Source organism: Harpia harpyja, chromosome 8 (assembly GCF_026419915.1).
Source record: "Harpia harpyja isolate bHarHar1 chromosome 8, bHarHar1 primary haplotype, whole genome shotgun sequence".
Classification (NCBI taxonomy): Eukaryota; Metazoa; Chordata; class Aves; order Accipitriformes; family Accipitridae; genus Harpia; species Harpia harpyja.
The window spans coordinates 51,153,564-51,172,234 of record NC_068947.1 but is presented as its reverse complement, the minus strand read 5'-3'; the positions used below and the strand labels follow the sequence as shown (position 1 = coordinate 51,172,234).

Sequence of the window (18,671 nt, the reverse complement as noted above, 5' to 3'; positions counted from 1 at the left end):
GCAGAACTCGGGCTCATTGGGCCACAAGGAAGGAATGGAAGTACTTTGTTCTGGAAATAACTCTTTGATTAGTGATTAGTAAGCCAGGTTGTGGGGGATGCTTAATGCAATGGAAATGGAAGGAGGAAATGTGTCGCTGGTAATAGCAGAGAGATGACCATCTCGACCCCTTGAGAAATGTTGATGGTTTTTACAGACTTGTTACAGATTAGGAAAGAAAACTGTGTTAAAGTGGGTGAGAGCACAGAGCAGGAACAAGGAGAGAAACTTGATGTATTTACTGAGAAAAGGAAAGGGTATGATTTGGGCTGTCTAAGGAGGGGGTGTCACTAAGTGGATCTGGTTAAGCTTTTTTGTGAAAACTGCTAAATGGGAAATAGTTGGCTTTGTAAGGGAAACAATAAATAGAGGACTTGCAAGACTGTTAGTCCTCCAAATATTTTCAGCCAAGCTGCAAGAAATATTTCCTGACAAAATAATGTTTATATTGAAAACAGGCTATTATATTCTTTCAGGACACAGAAGTAGCTGGAGTCAACATGAAGGATTTAATAGATTAGATAGCTGTTTTTCAGACTTACCAATGATTGTGACATTCTTGGAGGCTGGTTTGACATACAGTTCAGGAACTGTCACTGGTTGTGAGTTTTGATTGTTGGAGATGTAATTCTGTTTCTTCATGTTTTGCAGTATTTTTATACTGGGGTATTTGGGGAGAGGTCACTGCTGAGAAACTGATGTCTTCATTGGAGAAGAGCTAAGCTTGTTATTATCTGTTCTCGTTCAGGAAGGTGGGGCATTCCTGAAGTACATCATAGCTCCAGAGGGTACTTCTGTTGTCAGATTTTTAAGTACAAAACAAATTAAGTACTTTACTGGTTCACATATGCACAGAATAACCTTAATTGATTGGAAACTATTAGGTAAAGATAGGCAGTTTAGACACCAGATGGCATTCAGCTGGGAGTCTGAAAAAAACTCCGATTGAAATGGCAAAACTGGTGGCCAAGGTGTGCAGTCTGCCACCATAAATGGTCGGTGTGCCAGAGAAGTAGTAGATTGAAGTCATGTTGGCAGTACACAAGCAGAGCTCTAAATGGGACCCCAGAAATTACAGACTGATGATTTTGACTTTCATCTTACCAGGGATGGTAGAGTCTTCAATAAAGAATAGAATGCTGAGTGCATGAGTAAATTGTCTCTTTTGAGAGTTGTTATGGTTTCTTTAAAGGGAAATCCTGTTTCACTAAACTGCTGGACTCTGTGAGGGTGTCATTAAGCATGTGGATAACGGGCATCCCAGGAACATAATGGATTTGAATTTTTTGAAAAGCCTTTGACAAGGTTCTGTATCAATTCTTATTTTAAAAAAAAAAAAGTAGCAATGTATTGAAGGAAATGTTCATTACTAGTCTTGCAGCTGGCTAGACTTGAAAGCCAAATAGGGTATAGTGATCACTTGTTTTTTGAACGGCACAGACAGTAGTCGTCCTTCAGGGATTCCTGCTGGGAGCTTTTCTGGTCAACATCTTCATTCATGACCTGAAGAAGGTAGTGAACAGAATTTTGTTGGCAATGCTAAGTTCTTCTGGGTAGTCAAATGATATGCCAAGGAAAGGAACTCCAAAAGAACTCATAAAATAGAGTGGGTAGGCAAATTAGTGGTAGAAGAGCTTTATATGTAAAGTAAAGCATCTAGGTAAAAGTAATCTAAACCTTCTTTACACAGTATTCAGCTGAGTCGCAATGCAGGAAAAAAGTCTTGGAGTCATCATCGGTAGTTCTCTGAAATCATTGGCTCAGCACAAGTAATTTTCAAAAAAGCCAACTATGTCGTCATCACTGTATCACCAGGAAGGGTATTGAGAACAAGACAGAAATGATGTTTCGTCACTGTACAAAACCTTAGTGTGCCCGTATCTTGAATATTGGGTAGAGCTTTAGCGTCTGCATCTCAAGAGGGAAGTAGTGAAGTGAATTGGAGATGGTACAAAGAAGGGGGGTTAATGCTACAGGGGACAGAGTAGCTGCCTTAAAAGGAAAAATTCAGAAGTCTGGGATGCTTCAATTCGAAGAGGAGAAGGCTGAGGCGTAGATGCCATCAAAGTTTACAAAATCAGAAAAGCACTGGATAAACCGAGTGTGGAATTGTTCACCAAATTGTGCAATACAAGAAACAGGCGGCATTCAAAACTAGTAAACAGAGAGTTTAGTGGGTAAATGAAAGTACTTCTTTCTACATCAGATTTGAACCTTTGGAGCTTGTTGCTGCATGAGGTTTTGAAGTGGGCAGTATCAGCAGGTTCAGAAAGGGATTAGACACATTCCTGGGGAACATGGATACTAACAGGACTGTTATAATATCTTCTGATAATATCTGTTAATATCTTCTGATATTCCCTAGTACAACAATTATGGATGCTTGAGAAGTATAAAGGGAAGATACTGTAGGAAGCCATAGGCTCATGTGCTCGGCCCAAATGCCATCTCTTGTTGCTACTCCTGGAAACAGGGCTAGGCTACAGCTACCTCTGTTGTGATCCAGTACAATATTATTTCTTACGTTCTTATGTTTTGGTTGTTTAATGAAGACGTTTGCTCAGAATTTTAAATGGACTCAGGGGCAAGAGACTGACTGAGTTTGTCCGAGAGAATGGCTTCTTCTAATTGTGATCCATTGGTATTGCTCAGTGCCGGAAAGGAAGAGTAGACTAGGCCTTTATTTTACTGGTATCATATACATCTTCACTTCTTCCAGTTTCTTTGTATCCAAAGTTATCCAATCAAAGTGATGGAGTACTGTAGCTTAATGAGTAACCACATTTGAGCTGATGCATGGTGACCAACCAAATGCAGCAATTACCTGCCCCTCTTGCCAAGTAAAACACAGTAGCTTAAACCATGATTTAGTCTGACAAATGATTTGTGGTTTAAGCCTAGTACCTCCTGATTCACAGACCAACATACAGTCAGTTACTGCAATTTGGGTGATGAATGTTAACTCATTATGCTCCAGTACTGAAATTTTTTCCAACTGAAATCTCTACCCTTCTGTGCATTTTTTTTATATTTTCTCCCCTTTTATCAGGCTTTTTCTTCACAGTATTCAGGACTCTAGCCTCACTTAGGAAAGGACTGTGTGTGTTTGAGGATTAGAAGTGAGTATAACTTGCTAGGACCCAGAGCGGACTCAACTCAACAAATGTTGTTTAGATCACTTGGTGTTTTGGTAACTGATGTAACGTCAAAGCCACTGATGCAGTGAAACACACATGCAGTCCTGGCTGTGGAAGCAACGTCTGACAAAGCTGGATCAATGACTGCATGGCTTTTAAAGGGAGTCCTTGTCAACACAAGTGCAACAGAGCACCATCTCCGCTCTATCCGTGACTAGAAGAAAGGAATGAGAAACCACTTTGAACCAGATGGTTATTCCTTCTAAATGAAATAGGGGTCTTGAGCTTAGTATTTTCTATAAAGTTCAGTTTACTCTTTGTATCTTGCAGAAGGTACATTTGGTGCATCTTGCTGCACTTCGTCTTGTGCACAGAAGTTTGCAGGTCAAATAAGCATGAGGAAATTAAAAGAAAAAAGAAAAAAAACCCAAACCTCTGGGAACAGTGGAAAGAAGGGAGAGAGAATCAGCCTGGAATATTTAATATCTCTAACCGCTGAGCTGCTGTCTTGAGGTCAGATACCTCTATACAACATTGACCACCAAAATAGTCTAATGACTGTTAGCTAGGAAATGACTACATTTGAAATATGACAACAAAGGAATTGCCATTAACAATGCTAGTAATTCTTACTTGTTAACAAACACTTTTTACTGCCTTCTATCTGGGTTGTTGCATCATGTTGCAAGCATGAAGCTTTGAACATCTTTGAGATGGTTAGCATGCTCTTAAACATCCAAACCTGCCAATATTGAAAACAGTGAATCAAACATGTAAGCAAAGGAGCAGAACATAGATCGCCTTTTTCTTTTGATGATTATCATATATACAGCTAACTGACAACAGACAAAATTACAGGAAAGAAGTTAAAGAACATATGCATCAGCAATGCCTGCCTCTTTTACTAATTCTGAAATGCATATTTGAAATACAAAAGCTGAAGAGCATATATAAAGAAACTAAACAAGGATCCATCCAACAGAGGTTGTTGCATAGCACATTTCTTGTCTCTGCCTATAGAAAGTCTTCCTCTTAGGAGGAGGGGGGCAATCACTGTGTCTGATGTCTTTCTGAAACTATTAAAATTCCACTATCACCACAGTCTCCCCAGAATGTTAAATGAAGAGTTTGTTGTATGAGTTTAAATGGGATCTTCTTTCCTCTGTCATCTTTTCAAAACACTCTTGTAGCAAAGGGTGTGAGGAGGCCTGATTCTTCCCTTTCACCTGCACATCAGTATCAGTTTTGATAGGATTGCAGAACTGAGGGACAAATTTAGCCACAATTTAGGCTGTACTGTAGTTTGACTTCAACTGTTATCCATGTTTTGCAGACAGGTCAGGGTCCTTAATTTTAAGATTAAAATGGATTCTGACTTTGTACTTCCAGGTTCCTGAGCATGCAGAACTTGCCTGGATTCTTGGGTGCTTAACTAACGTCCCACGTCTGTTACGCTTGCCCCAGTGGAAGGTATGGACAGTTTCATAAACGGAAAGGAAATATATGGGAATTCAGTAGAACTGCAGTCCTTGAAATACTTGCTATTGGTGAAGTACCACCTGTGTCATGGTTATCCTTGCTTTAGATTTAAGTAATTCTCTAGTCCTATGGTGGAAGGAGGAAAATGCGTCTTTCCAGGTCTGTTGCTATCAGTGAATGTTTTCCTGCTGGAAGCTACAGGATAGTATTTTTGGCAGAGACTTGCAGAAACTGTACTAAATAGGAGGCTTGTTTAGTGTTGTTAAACTGATTTTGCTAGAATGCTTGGAATTATTTCAGTGTTTATTTAATAATGCAAAACAACTGCATGATATTGCGGTGGAAACCTTGAGCCTTGCTGATTAAAGAGTTCCATAAACAGCTTTTCTTTTTCCACTGTGAAGAGTGGCTGTTCTGTAGATTTTATGGAAGAGGGTGCAAAAGAAGCATATGTTGGAAGGGGAGTATAGGAATGATAAATATTAAAAATGTGCTGAGTGATAAAGTTAAGGCACCTTAAATGTTTGCTGATACAAATTTCAAATGTTCATCTTCTTGATCTTGGTCATGCATCAGCGTGACTGCATCAACGGAGTTCTTGCATTTAATTTCGTTGTATTTTACTTTGGCATTTAGTAAGCAGAAAAACCAAAAGGCAGGAGAAAGAAGTATCAAAAGGGGGGGGGGGGGAAGAGCAGTTTGGCTTGCAGAGTTCAGAGCACTCTTAAATACCTCCAGATGTTTTCTTTTTTCCTGTTTTTCTTCTTAATTAAATAAAAACAGTAAAACTTAAATACAGCAACCAGCGTTAATGCATGGCATAGATTAAAGCCAACCTTTTCAAACCTAAGGTTCTAAAGTTAAGCTCTTAAATCCAACTTTGACTGGATTGACTTTCCAAATCTACAGATAGGTGTTACAGGTGCTAGGCTTTGCAAATTAGGTCCCCTGAACCCTTAGGTCCCCTGAACCCTAGGCACTTGGGGACGTAGACAGAAGACAGGATCTGTATGAGAGGGTGAGAAAAATCTAAAGGTATTTGAATAGTCTTAATGAAATAATTAAGATTTCAAGGGGTTTAGCGTATTTAACTATTGTTAAAAGCAAAAAGTAGATCTGCCACTGCTAGAACAGAATTAGTATCTGTAGCCTGACTATCTTGATTTAAATGATCCATGTCCTAGAGCGGTAAAGGACTTCAGGACAGTGGGTGGATTGTGGGGAGCAGCGTGAACTAATGGAGAGAATGCTGGACTCTGTAGTTCTGGATTCTCCTCTGGGCTGTCACCGACTCTCCTGGTGACTGTGTGTGATCACTGTCTTGATCTCTTTTCTGTGAAACACAGGTATTAATGCCTTTTTATATCTCTATTATAAAGTGTTTCAAAAATTTATTGCTGAAAAAGCTATTTTAAAAGTGTTATCAATAATAAGTGTAAGAACCCAGCTTGATTGTTTTGTGTTTTCATTAGTAAGATTACGAACAGAAAGAAAACACAAGCCTATGTTTTCTCCTCACTACAATATCAGAACAGTGTAGGGAAAGTCATGAATATAGGACACAAAATGGGATGTGTGTATTCACAAGGAGTGGATTTTACATGGCACACTTTTCTCTAGAGTTACACAATAAGTTACTCAAATTAGTTAGAATTCTAATTAATTAAAATCACAGACTTTGATACTGTTAACCAAAAGCGTGATTCCTGTCTGTTTTTCTTTTGCAAACAGATGAAGCGTGCCAGCCAGAATAACGAAGGAACTGTTGGTTTGTTGACTTACCCTGTGCTTCAAGCAGCAGATATTTTGCTGTACAAGTAAGAGGCAGAATGTGAGCCCATGGGCAATGTCTGTTCAGCTGCATTAGAATAAATGTTCGTCAGGTCAACATGCTAACTTATTAAGTGGGGGAGCTGGGTGTGATTAGATCAGAAGATTGGAAATGGATGACAGCTTTTTGCCTCTCAAGTGGCTGGTTGAAATCTAGCCTGTTTTGAAAGCAACTCACAGGGCTGTAAAGAGAAAAAGCTGGTCACTTCAGAATAATTCTTAAGGAATTATAAGACATTGATGTTTAATTATACATATTACATGTTCACACACAGACTTTTTAAGTAGTTATGCTTTATTATATGCAGTGTACTGTAGCGATACTTAAACTGGCTGTATAGAGTATACCCATGTTAGTGTGGGATTCTGTGTAGGCCTGTTGATACTGATAAAAAAGTGAATAATTTACTGCACCTTGTGGCACCCAGGCTAGTTCAGTTTTCTCTGAGGTGGACTATGTGGTGCAATGCAAACACATCCTGATGATGGACTGGTGACTCAGCATGCCTAAGTTTGTAGCCTAGCTGATAGAACTTGTAGTGCATTGTCGTGACTGGTTGTATTTCATAATATGTTTTAAACTGTCTCAATAAGTAAATGTTAGAGACAATGCAGTACGTATTATTTTTATATTCCAAGCATATGTACTTTGTGGAATTGTTCTGAAGTGAAGTTGTGAATATTTGTTGGGACAGAGAAGTAATACAGAACTATGAGGATAGAGACTTTAGGAGGACGGAATAACCAAGATTAGCCAGTTGTTAACCCGGAAAAATGTATCTAGAGAAATTTATTCCTAAGTGATCATTAGTAGGGGAAAACAGTGATGTTAGAAGACCAGTAGATGGTATTTCTAATTCACTTGAATTTTAACTGAAAATAATGGGAAGCAAGCAAAAGTCAGAATGAATTTGAATGTTAAAATGATCTTCTAAGCAGTGAGTCATGTTTGATTGTCAAGCAGTATTTAAGGGTGAAATTTAGACAACTTTATGAGAAATCACCTTGCTTTGATTGAGCTCAACCATGTATGTCTCTTCCATCTCTAATAAGATCATGTGATTCATCATCCCTTAGTGAAGCCTGTGGTTTGTTTGCTACCATGTGTATTAACAGCAGGCTGTCCAGACAGAACACAAAACAAGGAAGTGAAAGAGAAACAATATCTCTGAAGAAATTTGACATAATATCTTTAATAAGACATGTTTTAGTGTAAAAACATAATCTAAGAAACAAGAATCAGGGAGAAATGGAAACACAGGAAGGGAGCAGCAGTCATGAGGAAGAATTAAGAGCTGGAGGAAAGGGAGAAACAGTACTAATTCAGATGAACCAAGGATCAAAGAGACAGGAAAATGGACAGAAGGTAAATGTATGACAGAAAGGAATAAAAATAGCACCAGGACAGAAATATTAAAAAAACAGCAAGGAAAAAGGCAAAGAATTATGCGGAGTCATTTACAAAGACAATATGTTTTCTGTTTAATGGCAAACTTTGTGAATATGGTACCATTCTGGCATATGGAAACATTTCTTTTGACCTGCTTAAAGTATATTGATTACGGTAACTGATTTTCTTTCTGTTAGTTGTAGGCCACTGTGATTTCCTATTGGCTACTGTAACTGTTTTTAGGTTGCCTTGCTGACTGTTTGGTGGGGAATAAAGGTGGACAAATTGATTCCTGGATGTCAGCCCAGTAATTCAGAATCGGAAGGAAGGAGTACCGTGTTGAACTGAAATTTTCTGGGAGCTTAAAAGATGCATAGTGAACTTTCTTACACTGGAGCATATCCAGGATTCAGAGCTGAATACCCCACAAGCCTTAGAAAAAAAATCCTCTGGGAGAAGGGAGAGTAATCAAAAGCTGGCAAGACTTCAAGTCTGCCTCATCTAAAAGATTCATACATTTTTAGCGAGTATGATTAACTGTGGGAAAGAATCGCCAGGGGAAGTAATGGATTCTTCACCTCCTGATGTCCTCTGATGCAGATCGTGTTTTCCTCCAGAACTGCATTCAAGCTATTAAGTTCAATACAGAAGATCAAATGATCCTTTGATGCTAACAGTTCTAATCTATGAATGATAACACTTGTGGCAATAGAGGCACTGGCCCACATGATATTTATACAATGGTGACCCACGAGGAAGAACCACTCTCTTCTTTCCTTCCCTTGATAAATCCACAGTACTAACTTCTCGACGACAGTTATGTTTTCCTGAGACTTGACAAAGCAAGGTGCTTGCGCTTTATGCCTTGCAGATCTTTCTTACTTTGTTCGCACACTGTAACACGTGCTCTTTGATCTCTAAAGAGACAGCAGGAGATGCTACAAAAACCTTTCTCTGAGCTGAGTTTAATGATTTGCTCTTATTGGTATCTTTACCGTATATGTTTTTGCGAAGGGTTATTTTTGCCCTTGGAGATGTGCTTCAGTTCAGCACAAAAAGCAGACTCATCCTGGGATACAGTCAGTTTGGGATCTTGTTCCCACAGCACCTATATCTAGCTGGGACTGAGTGTTTGGCTCAGTCTGGCCCTCGGTCATGGCAGAAGCTGTGACAGTCTTGAGTAACATTTCAGCAGAACCAGAGAGCTTTGCTGAGTTTCCTGTATCTGTCTTTTATTAAAAGGTCGACACATGTTCCCGTTGGAGAAGATCAAGTCCTGCACCTGGAACTAGCCCAAGATATAGCACAACATTTCAACAAGAAATATGGAGAATTCTTTCCTGTGCCCAAAGCCATTTTAAGTGAGCTGGTCTTGGTTATTTTTTTTTTCTTCTCCCTTAACTGCAGTTCAGTGTTGAAGATGGATTTAAATATTGTGGAGATAGTTTCAGGGACCAAGAAAAGGGAGCAAACTGATGCTAAGGGAGTGGAAGATTAAAAACTGACAACAAGAGACTAGAGGCTGTGAAATTGAACTCCCAAGATAGACATAAGACTTTACAAATCCCTGGTAGAGGAATGTATGTGACGTCTGGTATTCTAGTCCAGGGGGCCAGATGCACTCTGCTGCTGCCAGTCAGCCTTGCTCTCCGAGTATTGGACCTTTTAAGAGTCGGGTCTCTGCTCCACGTTGCTAGTTCAGGAGATACGTAAGCAACAAGACAAGAGACCTCTAGCAAGCAGAATTCTTCAGTGTCTGAATGGTAGATGTTTACATTAAGCATGCTAAACAGCTTGTAGGCTTATTGGTACAGTGCTCAAAAATCTTTTAAGAGTGTTTAATATATACTTGTGTATTTCTGTAAGGGTCTCTTACAGAGCTTAGACTTCCCATTTTTGATCTTGGACTCAGGGAGACTTATAAGGAAAATCTTCTCAGCCATTTTTGAGCTATAAGGTCATAGGCCGGGGGGTGAGGAGGAGTCAGATGGCACGAATGGCACGTTTGTTAAGAAACGTGAAGAATTGGGTAAGGAAGAAGCATTGCATCTTTGTTGTAAGTAATGTAGAGGAATGCACAGCAGAGACCTTCGCCCCCAAAAGGGCAAGGAGCCCTCACCTTAGAAAAGACAGGCAGTAATAAACCTTTCTCAATTTTCAAGCCTCAGTGACAAAAATGGTGTTAGACCCAGAGTGGAGCTTAGAGAATACTAGGTATTGCAAGCTCTGCAGTTTCTAATGAACAATTAAATACTAAGCACTGTGATGAGGAGCTGAGTGTAGCCTATGATGCAGATGAGACTGTTTGCCAGGAAATAAAAAGCTCAATCTGGGGGAAAAAAAAAAAAAAAAAAACAAAAAAAAAACCCCCAAACTTTTCAATTCCCTGATGAAAAGCATACCTTCATAAGTTCACAAGTATATGCAAACCAATGAGATATCCTAGACGAATGGAGGAGTTAGGGACCTATTCAGACTCACTAGCTGTAGGCAGTTAGATTACCTGGACTACTTCAAATTTACAGGAAAGAGACAGACTCTTCCAAAAGATGGTTCAGAACAGAGCACTTTCTGGGGCAGTCTGAATTGTACCCTGGAAGAACACTTATCCTTTCACTGAGTACACAGGCCATCTCGGAGGTGTATGCAAGTAATTTAGTTGGCTGTCTTAGGTGTCTAAAAAACAATTGGTGTGAGTGCTTCCTAGATCAGTGGTACTTTGTGTACTCCATGAATGATGTTTCTTGGTGAAAGACTGAAACAGTTTGGGTTGATGCTGTTAAAGAAAGTACTTTGCAATATTCCCCTAATGCTACTATTCTATTTCATGTACCCACATATATCTTAGTAGTTTGTACAATACCCACACCTTTCTTATCTGAACAGTGCTTTCCCTCTAACGGACCTGGTTAGTGTTCAGTTAGGGAACTTTTATTAACCGTCTTTACTGATGTTTAGGAGAATAACCAAGAGATTTGGGGTGGAAGAGTTTCCTAAAGTAAGGAGATTAACTGTTCTGAGATTCTTTTTTACTGGGGGATTTAACCTGTTTCTCCACTGTTACAGAACCTTTCAGTAATGTGCAGTCCATGCTCTCTAGATAACTTGTCTCCAGTGCCAGGAATACAAGGGAAGAGAAAGTCTGGGGGGAAAATCAGCATGTAGCCACAGAAAATATTGGGAAGTGTCCCAGCAGAAGTTTCTGCTTAGCGAGAAGGGGAGAAATGGAGCAGGTTTTCCTTTTGTTTATGGGAGGAGAAAGGTGGCTTAGAAGGACAGGAAGGACATAAGGACTAGAGGAGCATACACGATTCTGCTCACAACTCATTTTTAAGCAAGGATAAACAGAGAGCTTCATCATGCTGCTTGCTGCAAAGTGTTCTTAGCAATTGTCATAAGAAACCATTGTCTATGTGTGTTCATAATTATTCCTCTTTTTTTGTTAAGGTACAACAAAGAAAATAAAATCCCTCAGAGATCCAACAGTGAAGATGTCCAAGTCAGACCCACAGAAGTTAGCTACTGTTACCATAGCAGACAGCCCTGACGAAATAGTGCTGAAATTCCGCAAAGCTGTGACTGACTTTACCTCTGAGGTGACCTATGACCCAGCCAGTCGCCCTGGTGTCTCCAATCTGGTGTCCATTCATGCCGCAGTAACCGGGCTTAGCATCAAAGAAGTGCTGCACCAATCGACTGGTCTCGACACGGCTCACTACAAAATGGTAGTAGCAGAGTCAGTTATTCAAAGATTTGCACCTATCAGGAATGAAATCAAGAAACTCCAGGAAGACAAATCCCATCTGGTGAAGGTTTTAGAAGATGGAGCAGAGAAAGCCAAAGAACTGGCTGCCCCTATCTATCAGGAAGTAAGACGACTGGTGGGATTTCAGTAGAAACTGCTGAGTATTTGCAAGGACTTTTGTTTCCTGGGACAGACATTTTGTTATTTGTATCTTCTTAATCATTTTGGTTTGAAACAAAACGTTTTTTTCCTGGAAAATCCAAGTAGAACATTGAAGGTGTTTGCATTAAAAAATGTGCATGAAGCCAGATATTTCCAGTGGGACCAGCACTGAGCTTTTCTGGATAGTCAAAGAGGGAGGGCAGAAGCAATCACAATTCATGAAGAAATCACACAAAAGCAGAATACAAGGTTGCCCAAATGGGGTTTTGGGTTTCTCCATTGACCGCTGCAAGAAGCTGAGGTATAGGCGAGGTGATCAGAATCTAGCAGAAAGATTTGTAATCTTCTCAAGAACATCCTTAGCTGTGCATGTGATCTTGTTACAGATGAACAACTCATCCCATTGGTAGTTATTCAGCTTCAATACGGTGATTGAATGTGTTTGTGGATAACCAGCATAAAAGCACAGGCTTACAAATCAAAATGCTCAGGGTGATGAAGAGAGAACTTGCTGCTTCTCCCTCTCGTGTCTTCAAACTCAGTGTGATTTTGTATCTGAACCTAGTTTGTGTGAAGTGAGTCAGTGTGTCTTACGCATATGTTTATCCATACTCTAAAACTCACTGTGACTACTGTGCTAGATGGCCTCTTTGATAGTCACTCCAAAGAATCCAAGAGTGGACTTGAATTTCCCTTCTGCCACCTGTGCCATCCTGCTGGTCAGGTCTAAGGTACTTCAGTGAGAAAAGACAGCTTCAGCTGCTCCTATTCCACCTGCTGTTCAGTTTAGCAGGGAGCTCCAGGATTTCCAGTTCAGCATCAAGTCTAGGAGTCCTTTAGAAAAGGTGCAAGGGAAAAGATGTAATCCTGTGTGAAAAAAAATCTTAGGTTGAGAAATCGGAGAACTTTCTGTAAAATGTACAAAATTACTTGTTTAGAAAATTGTGCTGAGGTCAGAGCCAGAATGGGATTAAATAGATCTTTATGAACTCTCACTGCTGAGTCTCAAGAAAGCTCAGTGATGCGAGAATGGTGTTAGTCTGCGCTGATCTTAGGCCTCACAAGACCCACAGACTGGGACCCACGGATCATGGCGTTTGTTGGGGAATGTGTGGCAAAGGGCAATTGCCAAAAGGAGACACCCTCTTCTGAAGAGGGGAGAAGTAGTACATGTTAAAAGGTAATGAAAGCCCTACTGCTCCTGTGCCAGCATATTTAAGTATATCATTGCACTTAATGGTGCTGTGTTTGAAAGTGCTATACTGTAATGTAAATTGAGTTCATCCTGTACTCCAGCAGCTCATAACCATTACATAGCTATGGCATTTGTCTTGAAGGATAGCAGTCTTACATGACTGAGTTAGTAAAACTGGGGGGGGTTCTATGTAGTGCAGTTGTTTGTTTGTGTTTTAAAAAAAAAAAAAGCTATTTAGTTTTAAATTTAGTTGATGATCGTAGTGAGGTGATTCAGAAAGATTTATTTAATTTTGCAAAACAAGAAGTTGTGGACTGAGCGTCTGCGAATCTGTACTGAGACCTGTATTTATTTGTTAGGGATCTGAAGAAGAGAACTGCCATGCAAGAACTTGATGATGACAGAGTTTCTAAAGTTAGTCAAGACTAGAGAAGCAGAGTGGATGGAGACAGAATGGTGGGAAACCAAACTCAGTGTAGACAAGTCCAAGGTAATGTCCTCTGGAAAGAATACGTGTATTCAAAAATAGTCCCTGGTTCCAAATTAGCTGCAGTGGATTAGGAAAGGGCACAGTTATAACTGTGCATATTCAGGTAGTTTTACAAAACTTTTGTCGGTGTTTAACAGCTACATTAGTCTGCATGGGAACTAAGACAGAAAAGTAAGGCACACAGTTACTGCTGCTTACTGACTTGGCATAAAGTGTTCTTTGTGACACTTTTTAACATGGGTTGATTTCTGCAAAAGTCTCATAATAGGTTCCTTAAGAGAAGCTAACACAGCACTCATGGAGATGCCAGAAATCTTTAATGTATCTAGTTTCTACCTGTTCCTTTTTTTCACTAGCAAAGATAGGAGCATGTATTCAACAGACAAATCATAGTTTCAAGGTGTCTTTATGTTTCTGATGCTCAAATCACCTAACGTACAGGGTTGGCATTCAACACACCTCCTTTGCAGTGAAAAGGAAATAAGAGTATTCATATGTCTTCAATACAGTTTATTAAAAAAAAGTGGGGAGGGGGTGACATCAACAGGCAGTTCTGGCTCGTTACCCAAACTGTTCTGAGCTCTCTTTCCAAAACTTAGATTTTTTTTTTTTGTTTGTTCAGAAAATCACATAGGTGAAGCAGGAAGAAAAGCTTCCAAAGAGCCCTTTTTTCGGGGTAGGGGTTTAATACATTACATATTTAGCAGTGTTTCAATCAAATTTACTATTTTCTTTCTTTTTAATTCAAGAATAGATTGGGGTTTTCCCCTTCCCTTTCCCCTATCAGTCAAACAAATCTTAACTTGCCTGACCTTCAAGTAAGGAAATATGCCTGTTTTTCGTCTTCAGGAAAGTGAAATGTGTGAAATGAGTATGTTCACCTACTGATTGTTGGCTTAGCTTTTTATTTTAGTAGCTCCTGTGGAGGAATTCTCAAAATAAAAGCTGCGTCTGCCCAGTGAAATAATCCCAATTCCACTAACAACCAGGATCACTAGAGTCCCCTGAGAGGAGACAGCTGTAATGTAGAAGTTTGCAGGTTTCTGCTGCCTATTTCAGTTTTCTTAGAGTGTGGCTTTTCTGGGAAGTTAACCACCTTGGTATTCAGGTTAAGAGTCTAGCTGGGCCTAGCCTGGCTGCCTCTTTGCATTCCTTGAGCCATTTACTTGGCATCTGGGATGAGTTTGTCAGGCAGAAGCTGAGCTTGAAGCAATGTGTGCTCACTGCTGTCAGTGAGCAAAGGTCTCTGCTCTTCTACCTCCCTGTTTCCTCTTCAGAACGTTTTTGTAAGCACCTATTCTGGATGGTGTACTGTGGCAGTGTTTACTTTAGCAAAGTAGTGCAGATGAGTTAGAGCAGCTTTTTAGAGAACAGTTGTTGGAGAAGGTTTTATGCTATGTATTTCAGAAGGATTGGTTTCCCACTAACTCTAATATGGTGTGCCAGGGTTTTGCTGTTTGTTTACATCTGGAGTCCAGTAGGTGCACTTCTGAAACGTGTTTTCATGTTTGGTTTCATCCAGTTCATATTCCCTGAGACTTCTCTGTGATAGTTGCTGAAGTGCAGTTAGTGGGGATGGTGGGGAGTTTCTGCAGAAGCACACTCGTGATCCCAACCGCAGTGCTAGTGTAGACATGCCCCGTGGTGCTGCAGAAATCATTGTAAGGTGTTCTTCCAGGACTGGATGGGAAAGAGATCCAATCACATCTTTCCTAGTTGAAGAAAGAAGAGTTGAAAGGTGGAGAGGTATCCTCACCCCTTGCTGTGTTGCTCTTTTTTTCAGCTTCCTTTTCTTCAGCGATCCTTTTATTTGAATATGTGCAGTAATTTGTGTCTTAGTTTCAAAATCTCCTCTTCTCCCATTCCTGTATGTTTAGTGCATCTGAAGTACATATGTAGTGGTTGGGATCTGCAGTATTGGACCTAGCATCTCCAGGTAACTGAAGAAATTCACTTACCTTTAGAGATAAATATCAGCTCCACAGTGAATAACTTACTAAGATCTGACTAAAACATTTATACGCTTGAGACATTTGTCTTTGCGGCCAATGGTTCCTAGGAAGTCATCTTATCACTTATCAGAAGATGCTGATAGTGAGTCTCAGTTCTGTGCTCCCAATTTAGAACACAGAATTTACTAGGCATTTTAGATGCAGGAACAATGTTTTTTTCAGCAGACTCCAGATGATGACTGGCCTCATAAATTAACTGTGGCACTGCTCCAGCATACATCCGTGCCTTAAATAACTGGAGTTTATGTATATTGTACATTATACTGGAATTTGTTTGTAACTCTTAAAGATGTGATTGAAGTATACTTAGTTTTCAAACACCACGATCTGGGTTCTCAGATTCTCCGGAAGGCTTTGTGCATAGTTCTGATTCAGCGTCTGTTTGTCTACAAACAATTCAGACAAAACTCCTTAGCAGGGTTATGGTTGCCTCCATTCAAGCTTAGGGAGTTCATACGAGTGAGCTGAAAGCTTGAGGACAGTGAAATGGGATCCTTTGGGACAGACCTGCATCTAAATGTTTTGGGACTATAGGTTATCAGAGCAAATACTCCTGATGAAAGCCTTTATGTCAGTTTACGTAGGAACTCTGCATCTGATTTGTTGAGGACTGTTCTATAACATGAAACGGTAACTTTTCTGGTCTCTACAGTTTGCTAGATGATTGTGTCAGCAGAAATGTGTTTGGAAACCATTTGCCAAAGCCAAATCTAATCCTCAGTTCCAAAGCCTTTGGATGTTTTCCCAAAATGGGATTTCCCAAAACAGCTTGTTTTTGATAAGCTACAATACCAACTTCAGTAGTTGCTGTAGGATCAGTAAGAGCCAAAGGTCCATTCCGAATGACTCATTCGTATTTTTCATTACTGCTCTGATGTACATTCTACTTATCCATGTGGCTCAAGGATCATGACAAAACTCAAGAGAGGATTTGTGTGTGGTTCTGGCAATAGCAACAATATGGACGCAGGTGGGTCTGAGTCTTGAATCTAATGAGCATGCTCTTTCAGTGGTCCAGCTTGGTTAGATTTATGTTCAGAACAACAGACAGCTCTTTCACCTGTACTGATGTCTCTGCATTTGAGTTCCTGGATGCTGCCTACCTGTTTGTTTATGACTGATTGCTTCACAGAGGGAATGAAACTAGCATGCTAGCATAGGGAGTCTACTGGAAAAGGTTTTCTCTTCAGGAAAGGTGTTATGTGTTCTTGCCAGGAAAACAAAATCCCTCTTTCTGCTGTATTGGACTATCTAATTTCCTTTAAATGGTTTGATCTGTTCCTTCTTTCTGGGTAAATTTGGCAATAATGATTGTGCTGCAAGAAGAATGTCACTTTATTTTGTAGTCAAAAGTCTTGGAAGGACCCAAGCATCTCCTCTCATCATCTCAGAAGTCCATTACATTGTGGGACTTTACTAGTTGCATGAGCCAGTTTCAGGGAGAATGCTGCAGCAAAACTGTGATCTTCTGTGACACTCATTGATCTAATTAAAGCTTTTGTGTTTTCGTTTGGTTTTTTTAACTCACTAGGTTGTGAGAGAAGACTTTTGTTAAACTTGAATTTCCAACCAAGCTTTCTATTGCATAGTCCTTTGGTGACCGGATGACAGCTGAAATAATGGAAAATTCTCTTTATTGTCACAAAAGATTCTGTGCTGATGCCCACTGTCTTTTCTTCGCGTTTTGTTGGTTGTGCTAATGGTCATATTGTGGAAGCTTTGACAGAAAAGTATTTATTTTGTTTTGTGCCAATGAAAAATCATTCTACCTGCAACAGTCTCACATTATTATGCAAATGGCAGATTCATTGATCATTTTGCTTTTGGGCAGCAGCTTTGGTTTCACAGTTATTTTATATAAACCCAAATGCCAGCCTCCTGCACTGAGGGATGAGCACATGTGCCCAGTTACAATAAACGGTTTAACATCTGGGAAGATATTTTGCTACTGTGGTAGATTGCTGTCACAGAACACCATGACTGAGGGTGAGATTATCCACTACATGAGTGGTCTTGTGCTGCCTGTGGACGTGAAACTAAGCACTGAGCTTAATGTCTGTTGTGCTGTCGTGCTCTCAGCACTCCAACGTGGCTGTGAGACAGGAACAGCAAATCTATGCCACACCAGAAGGCTCGATCGGTTCCAGATGTGCTATGTTTGGTGTATCTGCAAGATGAAATGTCAGAACAAGAGTTCCAGCACCGAAATGTTTAGAAGTTATTAAATGTTTGGTAGTAACAGCATGCTTGTAAAAGGCTGGGTATGATAGCATGGTCATAGTCTCATTCATATGGCCGACATGAGAAGTCACATGGCTGTATGTGATGGTGGAGTAAAGCAAGCCATCTGCTTCCTCAATACAATCAATGTAAAGACAGTATGAGTCTAATTTGAAGGGTTAATGGATTAACCCTTACAGGTGGGAAGCAACAGCTTATGACAGAGCAAGGTGGTACCAGATCTCTCCTGCTGTCCTAAACCATTCTGAAACAAGATGCTCACAGGTCAGGTAGGGACTTCAGGTCATACAAAGCACAGGCAAGATCCTGCATGGAAAGTGTCACTTGTCCCACATGCTGTTGTATCTACGACTCGTCCATCAACGTGAAATGATGGTTACGTGACGATAAAATTAATGAAAATTCTGTCAGAAACATTGGATGTATGTTCTCTGCTATCTTTGGTGAAAACTTCTTTCGTGATGCCCCAGCATTTATAGAAACATCTTGTTAAGCTAAATGCAGATGAAACTTATCAAAACAAGGCTATTCTCTGGCATTACCCAGAGTTTCTGGTGTAGGTGGTCTCTGGCTTCATTCACCCTGTTTACTGTCATGTTTCCTTCCCTAAAGCACATCCCTCTCAGAGTGAAGTAAAATCTTGTATGTTCAGCGTTGTGAGACTGACTTTTTATTGTGACTGGAAACAGTTGTTCAGATGTATTTCAAGACTCTCTTTGTGGTGTTTGCTGAATGAATAACAAAGATCTCAATAAGTGCCTCTTGAGTATTCAAGCCAAGAAAGATCTTTCTGAGTGGGCTGGAGCTTGCTTTGCCCACACTTATTCCTTCCCGGCCTGTCTGGCAGATGTTCCTACAGCGAGAATGGGAAAAAGCGATTTTCTATTTAGGCTTGTGGGCCAAATGTAAGTTCAGGGTGGCAGTGTGGCATCCATTCTTTTTAGGCAACCC

General features: G+C 40.1%; 1 protein-coding gene across 4 annotated transcripts in view; it reads left to right on the top strand.

Annotated features, from left to right (window-relative positions):
• The window catches only part of WARS2 (tryptophanyl tRNA synthetase 2, mitochondrial), a 47,185-nt gene extending 28,814 nt beyond the window's left edge, over nucleotides 1-18,371 (top strand). For all 4 annotated transcript variants that reach the window (XM_052794671.1, XM_052794673.1, XM_052794674.1 and 1 more), the window contains exons 3-6: nucleotides 4,566-4,646; nucleotides 6,387-6,472; nucleotides 9,118-9,236; nucleotides 11,323-18,371. In XM_052794671.1, the coding sequence (XP_052650631.1) occupies nucleotides 4,566-4,646; nucleotides 6,387-6,472; nucleotides 9,118-9,236; nucleotides 11,323-11,771 (735 nt within the window). In that variant the 3' untranslated portion in view covers nucleotides 11,772-18,371. The remainder of the gene's footprint in view (nucleotides 1-4,565; nucleotides 4,647-6,386; nucleotides 6,473-9,117; nucleotides 9,237-11,322) is intronic.
• The last annotated feature ends 300 nt before the right edge of the window (nucleotides 18,372-18,671 follow it).